Source organism: Chelonoidis abingdonii, chromosome 1, assembly GCF_003597395.2.
Source record: "Chelonoidis abingdonii isolate Lonesome George chromosome 1, CheloAbing_2.0, whole genome shotgun sequence".
Taxonomy (NCBI): domain Eukaryota; kingdom Metazoa; phylum Chordata; order Testudines; family Testudinidae; genus Chelonoidis; species Chelonoidis abingdonii.
In genome coordinates, this window is record NC_133769.1 from 232,076,833 (window position 1) to 232,096,639 (window position 19,807).

Below are 19,807 nucleotides of genomic sequence, written 5' to 3' on the forward strand. Positions count from 1 at the left end.
CTGGTCAGGTGTTAGCTAGGCTAGGTGAACTTCTTAACCCTTTACAGGTGAAAGAGTCATTAACCCTTAAGCATATGTTTATGACACTGTTAAAAACAAAACAAACAAAAGGGAACTTTTGCATAACAATTTCATCTCTCTCTCATTCTTCCAAGGTAACCTACCTGTTAGATGGTGGCTCTATAGCCCATGAAGATTTTTGCGGACATGCTGGTATATTGAACCCAGGAGATTTGCAGGTATGGGAAAGTGGGCAGAAAGGAATCATTAATATCTTAATCCTAAACAGTGACTACTCCTGCCTTTTCATTTGAATTTGTGAAGAGCCTGCAGTTGAGGAACACTACTCCTTTTTCTGTTATAAGAGAAGTTGTAACTGGATGCTTTTAAACTCAGCCACTATATTGCACTCTGTTGTCATATGCTTAGATAAATTCCCACTACACCATGTTACTGTGGGAAACTTCATATTTTAGCTTTTTAAAATCTTGGCTAAAATACATTAACAAATCAATTATATTGTTTCAATGCTGCACTTCAACATTTGAAATCAATAGATAGACTAAATGTTAGGAAAGGTTATTGTTTATCTAATCCATCTTCTAACCAGACAAAAGCTTTAGTCATATTAACTTGTCCCATGTAACGAAATTCAAGTGTGTTTTTCTTTTCTCCATTTTCTAAAATTTAATGTCTATGTGTGTGTTCTGTTCCTTCTATACCATTCTTCTAGTGGATGACAGCAGGGCGGGGTATTCTTCATGCAGAGATGCTCTGCTCAGAGGAACAAGCACATGCTCTGCAGCTCTGGGTCAATTTGAGAAGTTCAGAGAAAATGGTGGAACCCCGATACCAAGAACTGAAAAGCAAAGACATCTCCAAACCCTCCAAGAATGGTGTGACTGTGTCCGTCATTTCAGGAGAGGCACTGGGTGTAAAGGTAAACTGTGATCATTGGTACAACTGGTGCCTATGTACAAGTAATATGTACATTTGAAGCATTAACTATTCATCATATATTTGCTGACAAGTTTAAACATCAAATGTTTTGTCAGCTCACTTTTGTTGCGAAAGGAGAGATCCTGTGAGTTTTAGAAACATTCTTTGAAGGTTGCAGTTATATGGTAATTGTTCCATCTTGTCTTTTTTGTTTGGTAAGATATGTTTCTTGTAAGAAAATGCTGCATTACAAGTTATTCCCTTATGTAATGTACTGTAAATCATGCATATAACACAGTTCTTCACTCAAGAAGAGCAAAGTCTGTGTGCGTGTGCTAGACAGAATGTTCCTCGGCCTTTTGGAGGGCTACAGTTAACTGTCAGTTAACAGGCCCTAAGAAAAGAAATGTTGTTGCAGCCCTTAATCACATGCATAGTTCCTTTTAATTCAATGGGACCACTTGCATGAGTAGGGCTATTCGATATAAAGGTTGCAACTTCAGGCCCTTAAAAAGTATATGAAGATCTAAATAATGTCTCTGCAACAGGTTGGCCACTCATCTGAAGCAACATATCCTGTTAGCAAGGTTTGTTCTTGTTGGACTCAAAGGAGGTTGGGAAAGGCAGGTGCTTAACTGTTCAGGTGCAGTAGTGTGTGAGGAGGGCACAGGGATCTCACTTCTCTAATCCTGTGTTGGGGGCAAACTCCTTCTGTTGGGATGCACAAGTGGTGTGATGAGCAGGCTGGCTAGTGGTGCCGGCAACAGTAGTGGACCCTGAGGGCCTGGTTCTATACTGCCTTACACTTTGTGTAATCATTGACATCTGTGCAAAGTGGGTGTGAAATTCCTCAGATCAGAATGGCAGCAGTTCACACCCACTAGTCCAGTTGCAAATGATTACGCAAGGCTTTGGGGAATCAGGCCCAGAATGAGCATGTCTGCTTGTGGAGCCATGACCTGAACCACCCAGAGTGCCTGTAGCAAATGGCTCTTCTGAACACATTGCCCTACATTTCCAGGACCAAAACAGACATTGTCTCTTTGGAAATCATAAAGCTTCAAGCTGTCTCTACTCCTACCTTTGCAAAAGGCAAAACCAGTTCCCATAGTCTCTGTACTCACTGGGGTCCAGCTGTATTTCACCCTTCTTTTTATAACTAACTGAATGTTGGCTGAATATATATTGCCTAGGGCCTGATTACCCACTGCCTTGCCCTTTGTATGGTCATGTAACATTTCGGAATCAACATGCTAACATTTTACAGCCATTCTGCACAAGAGGCAAGTGGTGGAGAATCAAGCCCTAAAAGTATTCATAACATTTTCCCCTGCTGACACTTCACAATAGATATCACTATTGTGCATGAAGTAAAGCTTCATGTTAATGTTCAGTTAAAGTAGAGTTTGGGGACTTTAGAACTGTAAATTCCTTTTGACAGATCTTTGTGTGTACTTGTAATTCCTAGTAATGGAAATCACATGCAGCAAAAGGAATCCTATATAACACTTAAATTTGTACTGGAAAAAGCAAGTTTTTGCAAACAGTGACCAGATAAGAACTGGTACCAGAGCAATTTCTAGATATTATTAGGGCAATTTGAAATATCAAACTCAACTTATTTGTTAAGTCTATGTGATTATGAAGTGTCTATTCCCTCTGCTTTTCTTTCAGCTAAAAGTAGACTTCTTATGGAATGGATGCCAAGTAACCAATGAAATAGTATTGTTTCACATTTCAAGTTCTGTTTTCAACTCATATTTACTAAAACCAGGACAATTAATATAATTAAATCTTGGTTATTTTCATGGCAAATGATGAAGGTTCATAATCTTGGTATTTGAATCAGTCTTTTTATTAGGTATTTTATAAGATAGTGTGACAAAGTTCTTCCTCTACCTTGGTAGGTCCTGCGCTTATTGGCAGATTTGCTCACTTCAGTGATCTTCCCCACAGTCTTGGTCAGCTCCTCCTGTGTCTGATCAGGAGTGGAGGTTGGGGGGACAACCCGGGCCCCGCCCTCTACTCTGGTCAGCCAGGGCACTGTGATTGCAGCTTCTATAGTATCCTCCTGTTAACAGCTGCATGACAGTACACCCGCTGGGCTATCTTCCCCATGGCCCGCTCCAACACACCTTCTTTAGCCTCACCAAAGGATCTTTCCTCCTGAAGTCTGATAACACTTGTACTCCTAGTCCTCCAGCAGCACACCCTCTCACTCCCAGCCTCCTCACCCGCACTTGCCTCTCCTCTGGCTCCTCTGCTAACTGACTGGAGTGAGCTCTCTTTTAAAAAACCAGTGCCCTGATTAGCCTGCCTTGATTGGCTGCAGGTGTTCTAATCAGCCTGTCTGCCTTAATTGGTTCTAGCAGGTTCCTGATTACTCTAGTACAGCCCCTGCTCTGGTCACTCAGGGAACAGAAAACTACTCATCCAGTGACCAGTATATTTGCCCTCAACCAGACTCCTGTACCCCACTGGTTTGGGTCTGTCACACTAGTTAAATTGCACGTAAATCTAGCAGCATATGAAAAAAATTGAGCCAATATCCTCATGTATATAATGTTACTAAGAGCAGACATGCCTTTGTAATCTACTGGAATGTGCCTTGTAAAGAAAGACTGAGCTTTTGTCTTTGCACTGAATCAACGTGATCTTTTAATCAGACAAGGTTACAAAGAAAAAACAAACCACACAGCTGGCTAGGCTGGGGCCAACTGCTCACACATAGTGCTTGTGATCCCATCCCCTCCCTTTCCAAGCTGAACCTCGACCACTCCATTTTGCCTCTACATTCCTCTGCTCTCATTAAACTGACTGTTATCTTGTAGAAGCAGGGCATCAAACAGTTGTCTCTTTCAGAAGTGCTTGTATATTTTTTATCCACAACGAGGGGCAGTTCAAGCTTGATACCCATTGAAATCTGGGTCTCACATGGGACGGCCAAGTGATCACACGAGCTGGAGTGATCACATCAGTCCTGTTTCAATCTTTGCATCACCTCCCTCCATTCTACTGCATCAAGTTTGATCTTGCTGTCCTTGCTGTCAGGGCTCTACAGGAATGCCCTGCCTAATTATCCAACCCTTAATGCAATGAGGCTGCGTGGGTGATGTAAGCAGGGTGGAATTTGGCTCTTAGATTGTAACCTTTTGGGTCCAGAAAACTTGTTGTTTGACCCTACTTGACTGTAAATCACCTAGTACACTTTGGCACAACATCATTTTATATTGGGAGGTGGGTTGGAAGAGAACAGTCCACACACACAACAGGAATCGTTTGTCTTGGACAACTCTTCGAGGAAGTCCATACTTGCATCTCTTGAAAGAATGATTCCTAGTTCCCTATTAGCAGTGGGTATGGCTGGTCATTTCCTAACTAAGGAAGTGTGAAGTAACTGGTTCCATCTGTAGCTACAGACATTTAAATGAAGAGATAGGTGTGATGGGATCCCCGAGGTGCAGTGTGGGACCGATGTGCCCCCTGAACTCTCTCCAGTCTGGGCTGTCTCTCACAATACCTTGCTAGTGACCAGCAGCAAACCCCTCCAGGTGCTGTGATCACTCAGCACAACCGCATGTGGAGCCCCACACCCAGTAGATTGCATAAAGGCTCCTAGAGCCATTCATGAATCACCCAGAGAAAGGCACCATCCCAATCCTCCCCCTCCGCCCAGCTCCCAGCACTGTACTCCAGGAATATACCATCTTGCACTGCTCAAGACAATCAGAGCAGATTTATTAATTGGTTTATCACTTCATCAATGAACAGTGGACATACACTAGCCTTTGCAAAACTTGAGCAGATTTGCCAAACACTTCATACAAACCCACTGGTAAAGATAAGCAGTAAAACAAATGTATTGACTACAGAAGATAGATTTTAAGTGATATTAAGTGATAGGCAAAAAATCAGAGTTAGTTACCAAAATAAAATAAAATATAAGCATGGAGTCTAAACTTTCAACCCTATTAGACTGGGCAACATCTAGATCAGGGGTGGGCAAACTTTTTGGCCCAAGGGCCACATCTGGGTATGGAAATTGTGTGGTGGGCCATGAATGTTCATGTTCATGAAACTGGGTGTTCGGGTGTGGGGGGGGAGTGATGGCTCAGGCTGGTGGTGCAGGCTCTGAAGTGGAGTCAGATATGAGGTGTTCAGAATGCGTGAGGGGTCTCCTGGCTGGGGCAGGGGGTTGGGGTGAGGGCTCCAGCTGGAGGTGCAGGCTCTGAGGTGGGGCTGGGAATGATGGGTTGGGGGTGCAGAAGTGTGCTCCAGGCTGGGACTGAGGGGTTTGGAGGGCAGGAGTGGGATCAGGGCTGGGGCAGGAGGTTGGGGTGCAGGAAGGGGTTGGGGTGCAGGCTTTGGGCAGCGCTTATCTCAAGTAGCTCCCAGAGGCAGTAGCATGTGCCCACTCTGGTTCCTACGTGGAGGCACGGCCAGGTGGCTCTGTGTGCTGCCCTGTCTGCAGGCACCGCCCCTGCAGCTCCCATTGGCCATGGTTCCCAGCCAATGGGAGCTGTGGGGACAGGGGCAGCATGCAGAGCCCCTTGGCTGCCCCTATGCACAGGAGCTGGAGGGGGGACATGCCACTGCTTCTGGGAGCCGAGCAGAACGGGGCAAGCCCCCGACCCTGCTCCCCAGCTGGAATGGAGCAAGCCTCAGACCTCGTTCTCTAGCAGGAGCTTGAGGGCCAGATTGAAATGTCTGGAGAGTCAGATGTGGCCCCTGGGCCATAGTTTGCCCACCCCAATTTAGATTAAGCAGTTTTTCTCACCCCACTGGATACTGCAGTCCTTAACATATAGCTTCATCCCTTAAACCTGGGCCAGTCTCCTCTGTTGGAGTCTTCAGTCTTCTTCTGAGTGTCTTTGTTGCTTGCAGCATAGTGGGGGAAGGAGAAAGGCCCGGCATGTGGCCACAGTGTTCTGTTTTTTACTCTTAGTCCCATGTGCTTGGGGAGCACAAGTCCAGGCATGTCTCGGGGGTATTACTGAGTCTCCAGGCAAGGCTGAGTAATTCCCTTGGTGTGACCTCATGCTGGTGAGTCACTGAATTGTAACTCCCTTGCTGGACAACGGTGGTTGATGGTTTGTTTGATGCCCTGCCCAGGTGTTGGTTACTTTCTTTGCTGTTGCCTTTGGAGAGCTAATATCTGGCTGATTCCCCAACTTACACCATGTTTTAGTGACAACCATATAACACAATTCTCATAACTTCATATGCATTAACGATATACATATATGGATAGAGAAATGACTTTCAGCACATCATAACCCTTCCCCTGATACCTTACAAGGCATGCTTCATATGTAAGATCACGATTATATAAAAATGAGGAATATGGGGGTTATAGGACACTCCCCCAAGGTATAGAATGTCACAATGAGCATTCCTGAAGTAAACAGCTTCAGGAATGCTCAGCAAGGCATAATCATCTTGTTGCTTTTTTTCTTGCCATCAGTTTTGTTTGTTTTCGTGATAGGCACAAAGCCTATGTGGAACATTGAGCAGGAATGAGTTAACTTTTCTGTTACACAGATATAACTTGGTGCAGATACTCCGTTTCTGTTAAGGCTGCTCTTGAGACATAGAGAATGTACATGGTACCATAAAGTATAATATTACTGTTGCCTTCTCTCAGTGAACATCAGTGAGCGAGGAAATAGGCTTTTGGGGAGTGAATTTGCATAAGATAGCCTGCTACTATGGGTCCCCAAAAGGCATTCATTGTGAACATCTTCTACTATATTTTCTACAAACTGGTATTTTATTTCACAGGCCCCTTTATTTTAAGAAGTAGATACTCTCCCAAAGAATGTCCATACTTCTAAGTCAAACTGTTCCCCAGGAGCTTGGATCACAGAACTACAAACATGAAGTGATGCAACTTCATTTGTAACTCAAAATTGCAATACAAACAGTGCTGCAGAATGCACACAGCTCAGTTGTCCAAAATCTTAGTAATGTTGATCTTGCTTGTGCTCTTGCTTATTCAGGGTGCAAGTCCTTGACATAGGGCTTGTCTTCACTATGGGGCTACGTCGACCTAAGTTATGCTACTCCAGCTATTTGAGTAACTTAGGTCGATCTACCCCGGTGTCTTCACTATATTGCATCAATGGGAAACACTCTCTGGTTGATTTCCCTTAGTTTTCTCGGGGAGCAGGAGTCCTGGGGTCAACAGGAGAGCATTCTGCCATCGATTTATCGGGTCTTCACTAGACCTGCTATATCAATCTCTGCTGCATCGATTGCGGCAGTGTTGATCTCCCCGTAGTGAAGGCCAGCCCATAGTTACCCAAGAATTACATTCCCACCTACTAGGATGGGATCAAATATACTCTTACACCAAAATAAAAATATTTGACTCACTACAGCATCATTATCAATATAATGGATAATAGTGAGAATAAACACACATCTGGTGCTCCACATTTGTATCTGGTGCTACAGAAATATGAATTTACGTTAGGACCTCACCACCAGAGAAACAGAAGATGGAACTGGTCTACAAACGTTGTGCATAATATTGTGTCAGTGATGCAGTACAGAAATGAAGCTGGTTTTCTTCCAAATGGAAGAATTGATCTTATGCTATAAAGAAAGACCACTTATTCTCTGACTCGTGCTTTGACATAGCGCACGTGAAGAGCTCTGATTGGATTTCTTGTGGAGATTGTGGCTTTAGAAAATGCTCAGCCAGGTAGAGGACACATAGACACTTGGATGCTTGAGGTGTGCTTTTGCACCTGCTAAGTAGTTGGTGGAGCCTCTTTTATCTATAGAAAGGCTAAAAGGGACTACACTGCTCAGATGGAGCAGGCTTTCAGAGCATGGTCATCCCCCCAGGCAATACAGGCCATGCACATATACTCCTCTATAAAACATCTTCTGCTGTTTCCAGCCATAGTGTTTAGAATCCACATACTTGAGGTCTGCCCTCACAGAATAATAGCCTGTCAACTAAAACAAAGGGTGTAGAATGGACTGGATTGACCTGATTGCACAATAGGATGGTTACTAAACAAATACATCAGGAAACTGCTATATTATTTAGTTTTTACAAAACACCAATTAAAAGTTCTCAGTCTAAATTCATAGTTAAGACGGGAGAAGAGTCAGCTGCAAGGGAGAAAGAAGAGAAGCCCTGACGATTCTGATTCCTTCAGTTGCTATAGCCAAAAGAAACTGTGGTGGGGTTGGGGCTGTTGCTCTTTGCATAGTATTACCTTGCACCAAACAGTGAGTCCTGCATGGGGGTATGTGTGCAGCCACTGCCTTGCAGAAGTTTCTGAATTTCAGAGCTGAGCACATTAGTACTGCTAAGTGTGAGGGATCTATACTGACAGTATCTGAAGGAGTAATAAACCTTTTGACAACATCAAGTCCCTTAAGAGTGAAAAATCAACTGGACTGTCTCAGACTTCCAAATAGCCAACTGTCTTCTAGCCAAAATTCAGTGCTATGCTAAAAATCATCTCATAAATAGTCATGAGAATAGAAGAATGGTGACTAAGACAATAAATTGCAGGCACTGGGTCTACTGCTACACTCAGAATGTTGGACAGAGTGTCAACTTTTGCCTGCCAAAAACTCTGTATTTTGATGCAGAAGCAAGTCCAGCAGCTTGGAGTGTCCCTGGATGATCTGCATTTAGGAAATCAGTCTGAGAACCTGAAATCTATCACATTAAAAAGCAAAATACACACACACACACTCACAACCCCTACATTGGTGTTTACCTTGTAATAACAGCATCTGTTCAGGTATAGCTACAGATATTCTCTTCTCACTCTGGAGAGGTAGCATCTGTTGTGTAGGGGGCACAATCTAATGGAAACTATGCATAACTCATTTTGGATGCCTCCCTAACTCTCTCTTCTTACATGTAGACCATAAGAATGAAATCTGTTCTGCAAGACTTCCATGCTATGCAGATATGAAACTGTTAAAGTGGGGAAACTCTTTTTTTTCAAAATAGAATGATGTAGAAAAGGAAGATCAGATGCTTCTGTTCTCCCTGTCAGAACACAAGAACAAAGGAAAATTCAATGAACCTGGAAGGTGGTAAATTCCAAACAGACAAAAGGAAATACTTTTTACGCAATGTGTAATTAGGTTGTGGGATTCATTGCCACAGGAAGTTGTTGATGCCAAGAAATAACAAGATTCAAAGCAGGACTGGAAATTGTATAGAGATAACAAGAATATCCGGAGTTATGTTGATTGCTAACAAAAATTTTGGAAAGGATATTTTGTTGCTTGCAGGGCTCATGATATGGGGCTGAAGCCAGTCACTAACTATTAGAGATCAGGATAAGACATAACGTGGGAGGCCAATTATCCAACATCCTTCTGATGTGGGGTTCTTACACTATCCTAAGAAGTGCCTAATGCTGCTGGCTATTGCTGGAGACAGGATACTGGACTAGGTAGATTTTGGGTCTGATCCAGTATGACAATTCCTTTGTACACGGCACATAGAAACAAAAGGACAGTCCCCACTATACTCCATTTGAAATGAGCTAAAATGCCCATAGACAACTCAGAGTATGTTGTTTTTCTTCTGAGCTTATGTATATATTAATACATGCATGTTGTAGGCAGTCACCTAATGAAGCTCTGGACAACCTGGATCACTTCTGCTATCTCTGCTCAATTCTTACCAGCTCACTTAACCTTGATAGGGAACTCGATGCTAGAATCGGCAAAGCTTCTATTACCTTTGGCAAACTTATTTCATGTATTTGGAGCAACAAGTTGCTAAACCTGAACACAGAGGTGGCTGTTTATCAGGCTTGTGTCCTGAGTACCCTCCTTTACGTTTGTGAAAGCTGGGTAACGTACTCCGAGCAGGAGCAGAGATTCAACAGTTTCCACCTCCGCTGTCTTAGAAAAATGCTTGGAATTACTTGGGACAAACGATCACCAATAACGAGATCCTTGAGACAGCCGGCCTACAGTCTATGCAAACTACGCTGGACATTTGCAGGCTTCGCTGGTTGGGGCATGTGGACCACATGCCTCAAGATTGTCTGCCAAAGGCTGTGCTGTACAGTCAACTTAAGAACTGCCTGAGATGCAGAGGAAAGACAAAGTCCGATACATCAACAAGGTGAAGGAAGGTCTCATGGAATTCTGCATTCTCTAACAAGAGGGGAAAATCCTTCACAAAATTGTTCAGTTTGGAGAAGCCGGGCTAAGACTGGTGCAGTCACTGCAGAGAGCCATCAGACAGACCAGGTTGAAGCTTGCAGGTGAGCCAGGAAGCAGAGTATGCTTCAACTTTCATCCGGCTAGTGGACTTATAGCCACTGTGCGAAGGTTTGTCACTCGCGCAGCAGGCTCTTTTCCCATACCATTGCTGAGCACCCTGATGGACTGACTTAGTCGCATCTCCTTTCATATGTCAGGAAGTTGGACGGCCGTAACTCTATAGCATATGGCACACTGTGTGATGACTTCATGTTAGGATACGGCGTTCTTTCTGAAGGAGAGGTTCAGATGAGCAAAATTGTAGAACAAAAAGAGTTCATGTCATCTGCACTGAGAATTAGTATTTGGTGGAGGTGGAGAAGCTACTAGAGGAGAGGCTGTTCTAGATTTGATTTTGACCAATAGGGAGTAACTGGTTAAGAATTTGAAAGTGGAAAGTAGCTTGGGTGAAAGTGATCATGAAATGGTAGAGTTCATGATTCTAACGAATGATAGGAGAGAGAACAGCCAATGGATTTCAAGGCAGACTTTTGCAAACTCAGGGGTTTGGTAGGTAAGGTGCCATGGGAAGCAAGTCTAAGGGGAAAAACACTTGAAGACAGTTGGGAGTTTTTCAAAGAGACATTATTAAGGGCACAAGAACAAACTATCCTAATGCGTAGGAAAGATAGGAAGTGTGGCAAGAGACCACCCTGTCTTAACCAGGAGATCTTCAATGATCTAAAAATCAAAAAAGAGTTCTACAAAAAATGGAAAGTAGGTCAAATTACTGGGGATAAATATACACAAATAACACAAGTAAAGGGACAAAATTAGAAAGGCCAAGGCACAAAACGAGATCACACTAACTAGAGACAATGTAACAATAAAACATTCTAAAAATACATTAGAAACAAGAGGAAGGCCAGGTATAGGGCAAGCCAGTTACTCAATGAGGGGGTAGGGAAATAATAACAGAAAATGTGGAAATGGCAGAGGTGCTTAACTACTTCTTTGTTTCAGTTTTCACCAAGAAGGTGGTGGTGATTGGAGATCTAACATAGTGAATACCAGTGAAAATGAGGTAGGATCAGAGGCTAAAATAGGAAAAGAACAGGTTAAAAATTACTTAGACAAATCAGATGTCTTCAAGTCACCAGGGCCTGATGAAATGCATCCTAGAATACTCAAAGAGCTGACTAAGGAGATATCTGAGCCATTAGTGATTATCTTTGAAAAGTCATGGAAGACAGGAGAGATTCCAGAAGACTGGAAAAAAGCAAATATAGTGCCAATATATAAAAAGGGAAATAAGGACAACCTGGGGAACTACAGGCCAGTCAGCTTAACTTCTGCACCCAGAAAGATTATGGAGCAAATAATTAAGCGCTCAGTCTGCAAACATCTAGAAGATAATAAGGTGATAAGTAACTGTCAGCATAGATTTGTCAAGAACAAACAGTGTCAAACCAGCCTGATAGCTTTCTTTGACAGAGTAACAAGCCTTGTGGATGGAGAAATGTCTGAAGTAAATAGGATGAATTTCAATAAGAACAAATGCAAAGTACTCCACTTAGGAAGGAACAATCAGTTGCACAATTACAAAATGGGAAATGACTGTCTAGGAAGGAGTACTGCGGAAAGGGATCTGGGAGTCATAGTGGATAACAAACTAAATATGAGTCAATGGTGTAACACTGTTGCAAAAAAAGCAAACATCTTTCTGGGATGTATTAGTAGGAGTGTTATAAGCATGATACGAGAAGTAATTCTGCTGTACTCCACTCTGATTAGGCCTCAACTGGAGTATTTGTCCAGTTCTGGGTGTCACATTTCAGAAAAGATGTGGACAAATTGGAGAAAGTCCAGAGAAGAGCAAGAAAAATGATTAAAGGTCTAGAAAACATGACTATGGGGGAAGATTGAAAAAATTTGGTTTGTTTAGTCTGGAAAAGAGAAGATTGAGAGGGGACATGATAAGTACATAAAACTGTTACAAGGAGGAGGAAAAATAATATGTTCTTCTTAACCTCTAAGGATAGGACAAGAAGCAACAGGCTTGAATTACAGCAAGGCTGGTTTAGATTGGACATTAGGGAAAACTTCCTATCAGGATGATTAAGGACTGGAATAAATTGCCTAGGGAGGTTGTGGCATCTCCATCACTGGAGATTTTTTAAGAGCAGGTTAGACAAACACCTGTCAGAGATGGTCTAGATAATATTTAGTCCTGCCATGAGTGCAGAGAACTGGACTAGGTCTCTTCCAGTCCTATGATTCTATGATAATTTATTGCTTATGGTCCCATAAGATGATGGGCTCTTAACTAAACTTCCATCTCATAACAATTATGCTATGCTGTGTTTTGCACAAAAAGATAGCGAGGCTCGCGTTGTTCAGTATCTGATCTGATAGATTAAATACTTGTGGCAGAAGTTTCAGGTGCAAGGCAGAATCTTTTATTTAGCTGTGTATGTTTAAAACTTGTTGCTTATTATTATTTATTTGTATTACCATAACCCCACTGTGCTAGGTGCTGTACAAAGAAAGAATACCTACACTACAGCTGGGAAGGGTGATTCCCAGTGTGGGATGATAGACTCCTGCTAGGTCTGCTCAAGCTAGCACATAAAAAAGCAGTATGGATGTTGCTGCCTGGCAAGTGGCTGGCTGACCTCAGACCCAAGGGGTCAGGCGGGGTTGGATTTGGGCATCTAGCATGAGCTGCCGGGCTTGCAGTAATGTCCCTCTCTGGACCCTTGGCTATTGCTCCTCTGAAAGACATTCTGAAGAGTCTCACACCAGCTCTTTCCTCAACCCTGATCTCTCCATATCTAAAGAACAATTCGTGCCTTTTATTTTCTGCCTTGCTTTCACGAACAGTTGTGACCCAGAACTAAATCCTCAGAATTCTTTGCCTTAAACGGCTACGCTGGCTTTGCCTGTGTTTACATGGCCAGCATCCTGTTGCAGAATGTCAGAGATGGGAAAGACTATTAAGTGCTCCAAAAGTTCTTCTGCCAGTAAAGGACCGTTCTCTGTATTTTGTTTTCTAGTGCCTTGACCAGGCTAGTTTAAAAAGTGCTATGTACTACTTCCTGTAGACAAGCCTCTCGCCTCCAGAGCACCTCCATGTGCTCAGGCACAATGTTGCAGAGGTTTTTTCAGCCTAGTGCCTGTTAGCCATTCTTGTTCCACAGCGATCTGTCATTTTCCATGGCCTAGCCCTCCATCCAGGTCACTACTTAGTCCATTCTCCTACTGGGGTTAACAGAAAAGTGCAAAAATAGAAAACTCAAAAGCTGATGTCCTTCAAGCCCATTTTCTGACATCTATCTGGAACTTGTCATTCTTGGCCTCTCTTACTCTCACTCTTATGTACCCCCTTTTTGGTCAAGGGGCACAGCAGAGAAGCCTGTTTTCTCCTCTGGGTTCCAGCCTGGGGACTCTGTTTTGAGCAGATAAGGAGTGTTTCTTCAATCCTTCCATCACTTCTTGGAACTGCTCCTACCTTCACCCTGCTTGCTGATGTCTTCACGAGGGTCTCTGGACTCTATCCCAGCTTAGATCTGTGGTTCCTCACAGCTTCTCCCTAGCCAGTTATGAAGATCCTTTCTCAAAGACTGCTCCTAGCCCTTCTGTGCAGCAGATGGGCTGTATTGCGAGCAGTTCCCGCTGTCTCTTGCCTTTAGAGCAGTCACTGTTTCCTTCCTCCAAAGAAGAATTCCCCCTCAGCCCTCTCTCTGGGCTGAGGTTTGTCTCTCAGGGCTCTTGTCTTGGAATAAACAGCAGCAAGGCTTTTGCCAGCTGAACACCCACTCCATTAGCCTTCCAATCTGGAGGGTTCAGCAGGGCCAGCCTTCTCCTGTCAGTGTCGGTCTGTTGGAAGGGAAGAGGCTGCCTTTATGCTGGTGGTCCCTTTCTCTCAACTCCTTCCCAGTTGATTGAGTGAGAGGAGAGCCTTGCCCTGCCCCTCTGCAAGGCTTCGGGCCCTTAAAGGGGCAGTGCCAGGATCCGTTCCCCAAGCATCATTCCCAGGACCCTTAGGGTATGTCTATTCTGCAATTAAAAACCCGTGGCTGGCCTGTACCAGCTGACTTGGGCTCACAGGGCTTGAGCTGCATGACTGTTTAATGGCACTGTAGATGTCTGGGCTCGGGCCACAACTCGAGCTCTGGGACTTTCCCACCTTGCAGGGTTCTAGAGCCAAAGTCAGCTGGCATGGGTCAGCCGTGGGTTTTTAATTGCAGTGTAGACATACCCTCTGATCTCTCGCTTTATAGAATAAACCCCTCCAAAACCTTAAAGGCCATGCCAGATGGTGGAGTACGGAGACCACTAGGCACTGTGGCTCTTAAGGACAGGCCACCCCATCACACTTTCTTTAAAAGATTATTCAGTACACCTCATTGTTAGGAAGTATTTCCTATTATTTTGCTAACTTTTCCTATGTATGATATCATCCCATTACTTCTAGTTCATGCACCCCTTTAAGACACTAAATAAAAATATTACCAATCCTTAGATTCAGAAATCATGAGTAGGCCTTAAAAATCATGAGATTTAAATTACATAATACATTTTATTTGCCTTCTGGCTTCTGAGCCTTTAGAATGTATTTAGGTTACGTTTTCAAGCTTGTCTCCACAAATATGGGAGCAAGGTGCTTTGGTTGGTTGATTGATTGATTTATAAGGAATGCTGAGATTCTCGTAATCACATGAGTCCAGGAGCTGGGGCTTTAAGGAAAGCACCAAATATCACAAAAGTTGATAACAGTGAAATAATTAATCTCCCACCATCAAATCTTTGTAGATCATCATCTTCTGTCCCTCCAGTAGCAATTGCCTAGCTAAGCTATAGATACTTAGGTCTCTTAATCTTTCCTTCAAGCTCGATCCCTCCTCCCCTGTTGATATTTTTTGTTCTCTGAACACCTTTATATTTGCCAATATCTGTATGATAATGTGGGATCCAGAACTGAGCATGGTATTCCAGGTGTAAATGTGGCATAAGGGGTTCAGAGAGAGACAATCACCTTCAACAGGTGATCTCTGTACCCAGAATTGCATTGGTGCCTTTGGTGCCATATGGCATTGCTAATGTCTAATCTGTCATTCACTAGTACTCGTTTGTCCCACATTTCTCCTTCTTATAGTGTGTGAGTTTTTCAGATTATTTTCCCCACAATATATTAGGGTTGTATTTATATATAGGGTTCACCAATATATATTAGGTTGTATTTTTTCCAAGACGTTGTTTTCCCAAGGATTCTTCCCATCCTTCTGATCTAAGTCCCTTTGTATGATTTTTCTGTCCTGACTGCTGTTTGCAACTCCTCACAGGAGTAGCATCGGCAAACTTCATAAACGTGCTATTTCCCAGGGTGACCAGATGAGAGACATGAAATATCGGGACACGGGGTGGGGTGAGAGGGGGTCGACGGTGGAGAAAAAAAAAAAAATCTTCTGGAGCATAGGAAAAATTGGTGGGGGCTGAGCACCCACCAGCAGCACCCCACCCCGCCCCCCACCACAACAGCTCACCTCCACCTCCCCTGAGAGGGCTGCCGCGTCCTGCTTCTCCCCCCTCCCTCCCAGTGCTTGCACTGCCATACAGCTGATTCGCTCAAGCCTGGGAAGGAGAGGGGAGGAGGAGGAATGCGGGGTTCTTGGGGAAGAGGCAGGGCCAGGGTGGGGATTTGGGGAGGGATCCAATGGGGCAGGAAGGGGGCGGAGTCAGGGTGGGGCCAGGGCGGAGTTGGGGGCATCAGCCCCTTCTGCCTGTGGACCAGAGTGCAAAATATTGGGACTCAGTCGGGACGCGGGACAAACAAGTAAATATCGGGACATCTGGTCACCCTACTATTTCCTCACTTTTCCAGATCATAAATTTACACGTTACATAAAACCAGATTTAACACTGATCCCTGCACCACCTGTTAGCTATCTCCCCATAACTCTGTACCACTGTCATTTATCATAACCCTTTCTTTCCTGTTGACAGGTTTTCAAAGCACATGACTCTTCCTATCCTAGCCAATTCACATTAATGTTGTAAGATTTTGTAAGACACAGGGCTTGTCTACAGAGTAGGGTAACACACTCTATGGGGATGTGATTTCTAAAACGCACTAATGTGTTGTTCATTAATTGGTCCATGTAGACCTTGCTGGTGCTCACTAAAAGTAAATTAAAGCACACTAGGAACCATTAGTGTGCACTGGCAAGGTCTACACAGACCAATTAATGTGCAACATGTGTGCTTTAGAAATCACTCTTCCATGGAGCACAATACCTCTCCATGTAGGCAAGCCCACAGTATGAAATGCTTTGCTGTAATCCAAGAATGATATTTATTGCATTTCCTTCAACCACTAGTCATGTATTTCTGTCAAAAAGCAATCATGAAAAAACAGTGAGCATAAGTAAATAAAGATGGAAGGTGTAGGTGTACATATGGCATATATAATCAAGACCTCACTCCAAGTAATATGACAGAAACCGTATTCACAGCTGAGGCCTCCACTTTTCACATAGGTGAGTATTTTCCTTCTGCCATTCATGTAAATATGTTTCATCTGTGTGAAGTACTGCAAATATGGCCAAAATAATGAGATACCTTGGGGTTTTATGGTTTTCACTGCCAGATGAAGCAAATGTCTGTTTACAAAAAGGGGGGAAAGTAGTATAACTGAAGTCACTGAAGTCTGACATGGATACTAAACTAGATGAACTACAGGTCTGATTCAATATGACAATTTCTATATCCCGTTGAAGCATACATGACATTATGAGAGGGCACTTTTTAGTTCCACCTTTTCCTGATTGCTCTTGTTCCTATCCCAGTACTCTGTAAATTGGACAAGAGAGGAAGGCTCCGAATTAATAGTCCTGATCTCCTGTTCTTTGATAGGTCATTTTCTATAAGGTGTCAAGATGTAATAATGAGCTCTTCAGTCTAGCAGAGAAAGGTATAATACGATCCAATGGCTAGAAGTTGAAGCTAGCCAAATTCCGTCTGGAAATAAGATATGAATTTTTAAAGATGAGAGTATTTAACCCTTGGAACAATTTACCAAGAGTTGTGGTGGAATCTGTACCACTGAGACTTCTTAAATCAAGATTGAATGGTTTTCTGAAAGATACGCTCCAAGAATTATTCTGGGGACGTTCTATGGCCTGTGTTATAGAGGAGGTCATGATCATAATGGTCCCTTCTGACTTAGAATCTATGATCATGTCCCGATTATATGCATTTAAAATAAGCAGGCCCCTTAATGGGAAGAATACTACTTTCTCCAACTCCCTCTCACATGAAATCAGTTTTGTCAACTCCTTTAATTTTATTTGTGAGTGTTGTGATAATTGGTCATTCACTCAAGGCCCTAGCTCCTGGAGTCAGATTATTCTATGAAAATATCAGCTTTTATTTAATTTTAAAGGAAATTTCTCACCTCCATGGTTGTAGAAAAAATCTTGAAAATTGTGGCTCAGAAACCAGAAGGGAAATTTAAAATAAAAATCTTACTAGTTTTTAAATCTCATGATTTTTAGACAAGTCTCATGATTCTGGGGTGTCTGATTTTTTTTTTGTTTGTTTTTTGAATACTTGTGGTTCTGTACTAGGTAGTCAGACCAAATCTATCCATGCAACACCAAAAGGAGACAGAAACTTTCATCCTCACCCTTGGTCTAGCAAAAGGCATTAGCTTGATCTACCAGCCTCAGGATACCACAGATGAAATGGACCACACAAGCGCCCCAATATTTTAAAATGCAGAATCCCTGTTAAGATTCGTGGGGGGCGTTCTTAAACTGTTGTTCTTTTTTTCAGCTTGGTCTACAAACATGCAATATAGATAGGCTTGGCAGAATTCTACTTTTATTCTTTTATAATTTTGATGAATGATGTTGATTATTTTTAACCATTATTTAGATTTTTATTTATTTTAATGTTCACAGTTGTTTAAAATTATGTATTTTAAGAATTTTTATTTTATTTTTATCAATTTAAATTTTCACAGTTGCAGGAAATTATGAGGGCATCAGACAATTTTTTAATGACAGTAGATGTTGAGATTCAAAAGGTTAAAGCTTTATGAACCATTTAAACACAAATTGTCAACATCATATGTCAAAAGATACAAAGTAAATATCCTTAAAACAACAGCTCATAGCTGTTTTTACTGTTCATTTGCTAGTTCAGGTAACAAACCGAATTCAAAAAATCGAAATAATTGGACTTTGACTCTAAGATCTCCTCAAGCAGCATTTTTCTTACTTTGCGTATCTGTAAACTTGGATTATCAATGGAAATATTTTTGTCAGTGTGTATGCACAGCAAAATCAACGTTTACTGACATTTACTGGTAAAAATCTAATCCTTGCAAGCTTAATATGGGTTTACACCATCCCTTCAGCATGGTCAGTACCATATTTCCTGTATCCTGGGATGGCATTCATCCTGTCACCTGACCCAGTCCTTACCTTCCTCCATTCACACAAACACTCACAGAGGACTGACTGTGGTGTATGCCTGTGGCTGTTTGTCACTTAGGAGCTGCTATGCTGGAGATTAGGGGCGGGGAGGCGGGAGGAAGGAAATAAATGAAATAAGTGGGGGTTATGTATATTAGTGAGGCAACAAAGGAAATAGCAAAGCATGCTCCAGAGCTGTACGTTACTGCATAGCATGCCTCTTGTTTTGCCATTATTTTTTTTGTGGTATCTGCAACCAAAACTAGACATTGTTACTCTGTGTCAGCATTGCTGGATTCTCCTGGTCTGGAGAATGTGTTTTGGAGCTTGTAACCACTTGGCACATGCAGACAGTGATGTTGGAACTGTTTGTTTCCAAGAAAATTGAGGTAATTTTTCAGTGTGGGAGAATGTTAGTGTTTGTGGGTTGCTGTTGTTCTGACTTGGTTTATAAAGCTTCATGTGGCACTCTCTGTTGTCCAAACTGAATTCAAGATCAGTGAGATCATTGCAAACATGCCTCATATTTAGAGTGTGAACTGAATGGAAGCTTTGAATTCAGATTTATTAGTTGATCATCAAACTGACAGGTAACTCTCTGACACTGACAGATTTCACTGATTCTGATAGCCAATACGTAATCTCATTGCCCCAAGCACACTTGTTAGACTGCTGACATCAGTCATGTGTGGCTGCCATAGTTTATCCCATTTTGCCTGTTTTGTAGGTTGAGTATAAGGCACCTGTGTTGTTTTATCTGTGTGTATCCAGAGTAAACTTTAGGAAGAGCCAGGGGACCCCAACACACTTTGAAATAGGTGTTACGTTACCTGTTAATAATGTTATAATTAGTCCATTTCTAGTTCTATATAAAGACATCTTAGGTATCATAGTTCTATGGACTTTAAAAATATAGTAAATAGAATATAATCCTCCCTCTACTGCCCTGGCAGTGTGACTCAACCCTTGTCTGGAGAAACAACATAGTGTGGGGGTAAGAGAATAGTTCAGGTTTCTTGACCTCTTTGTTGAGATGGTCAATGTGTATGCTAGCTGGGGTTGTGGTTTGTTTGATGTGGATACTTTGTCCACTGAGAACAGAAATTGGAGAGGGTCCAGAGAAGAGCAACAAGAATGATTAAAGGTCTTGACAACATGACCTATGAAGGAAGGCTGAAAGAATTGGGTTT

The 19,807-nt window shown here is 42.6% G+C and overlaps 1 protein-coding gene across 6 annotated transcripts in view; it reads left to right on the plus strand.

Moving 5' to 3' along the window:
- The window catches only part of PIR (pirin), a 111,247-nt gene that overhangs the window by 43,267 nt on the left and 48,173 nt on the right, over nt 1-19,807 (plus strand). For all 6 annotated transcript variants that reach the window (XM_075060384.1, XM_075060373.1, XM_075060377.1 and 3 more), the window contains 2 exons: nt 156-239; nt 734-940. In XM_075060384.1, the coding sequence (XP_074916485.1) occupies nt 156-239; nt 734-940 (291 nt within the window). The remainder of the gene's footprint in view (nt 1-155; nt 240-733; nt 941-19,807) is intronic.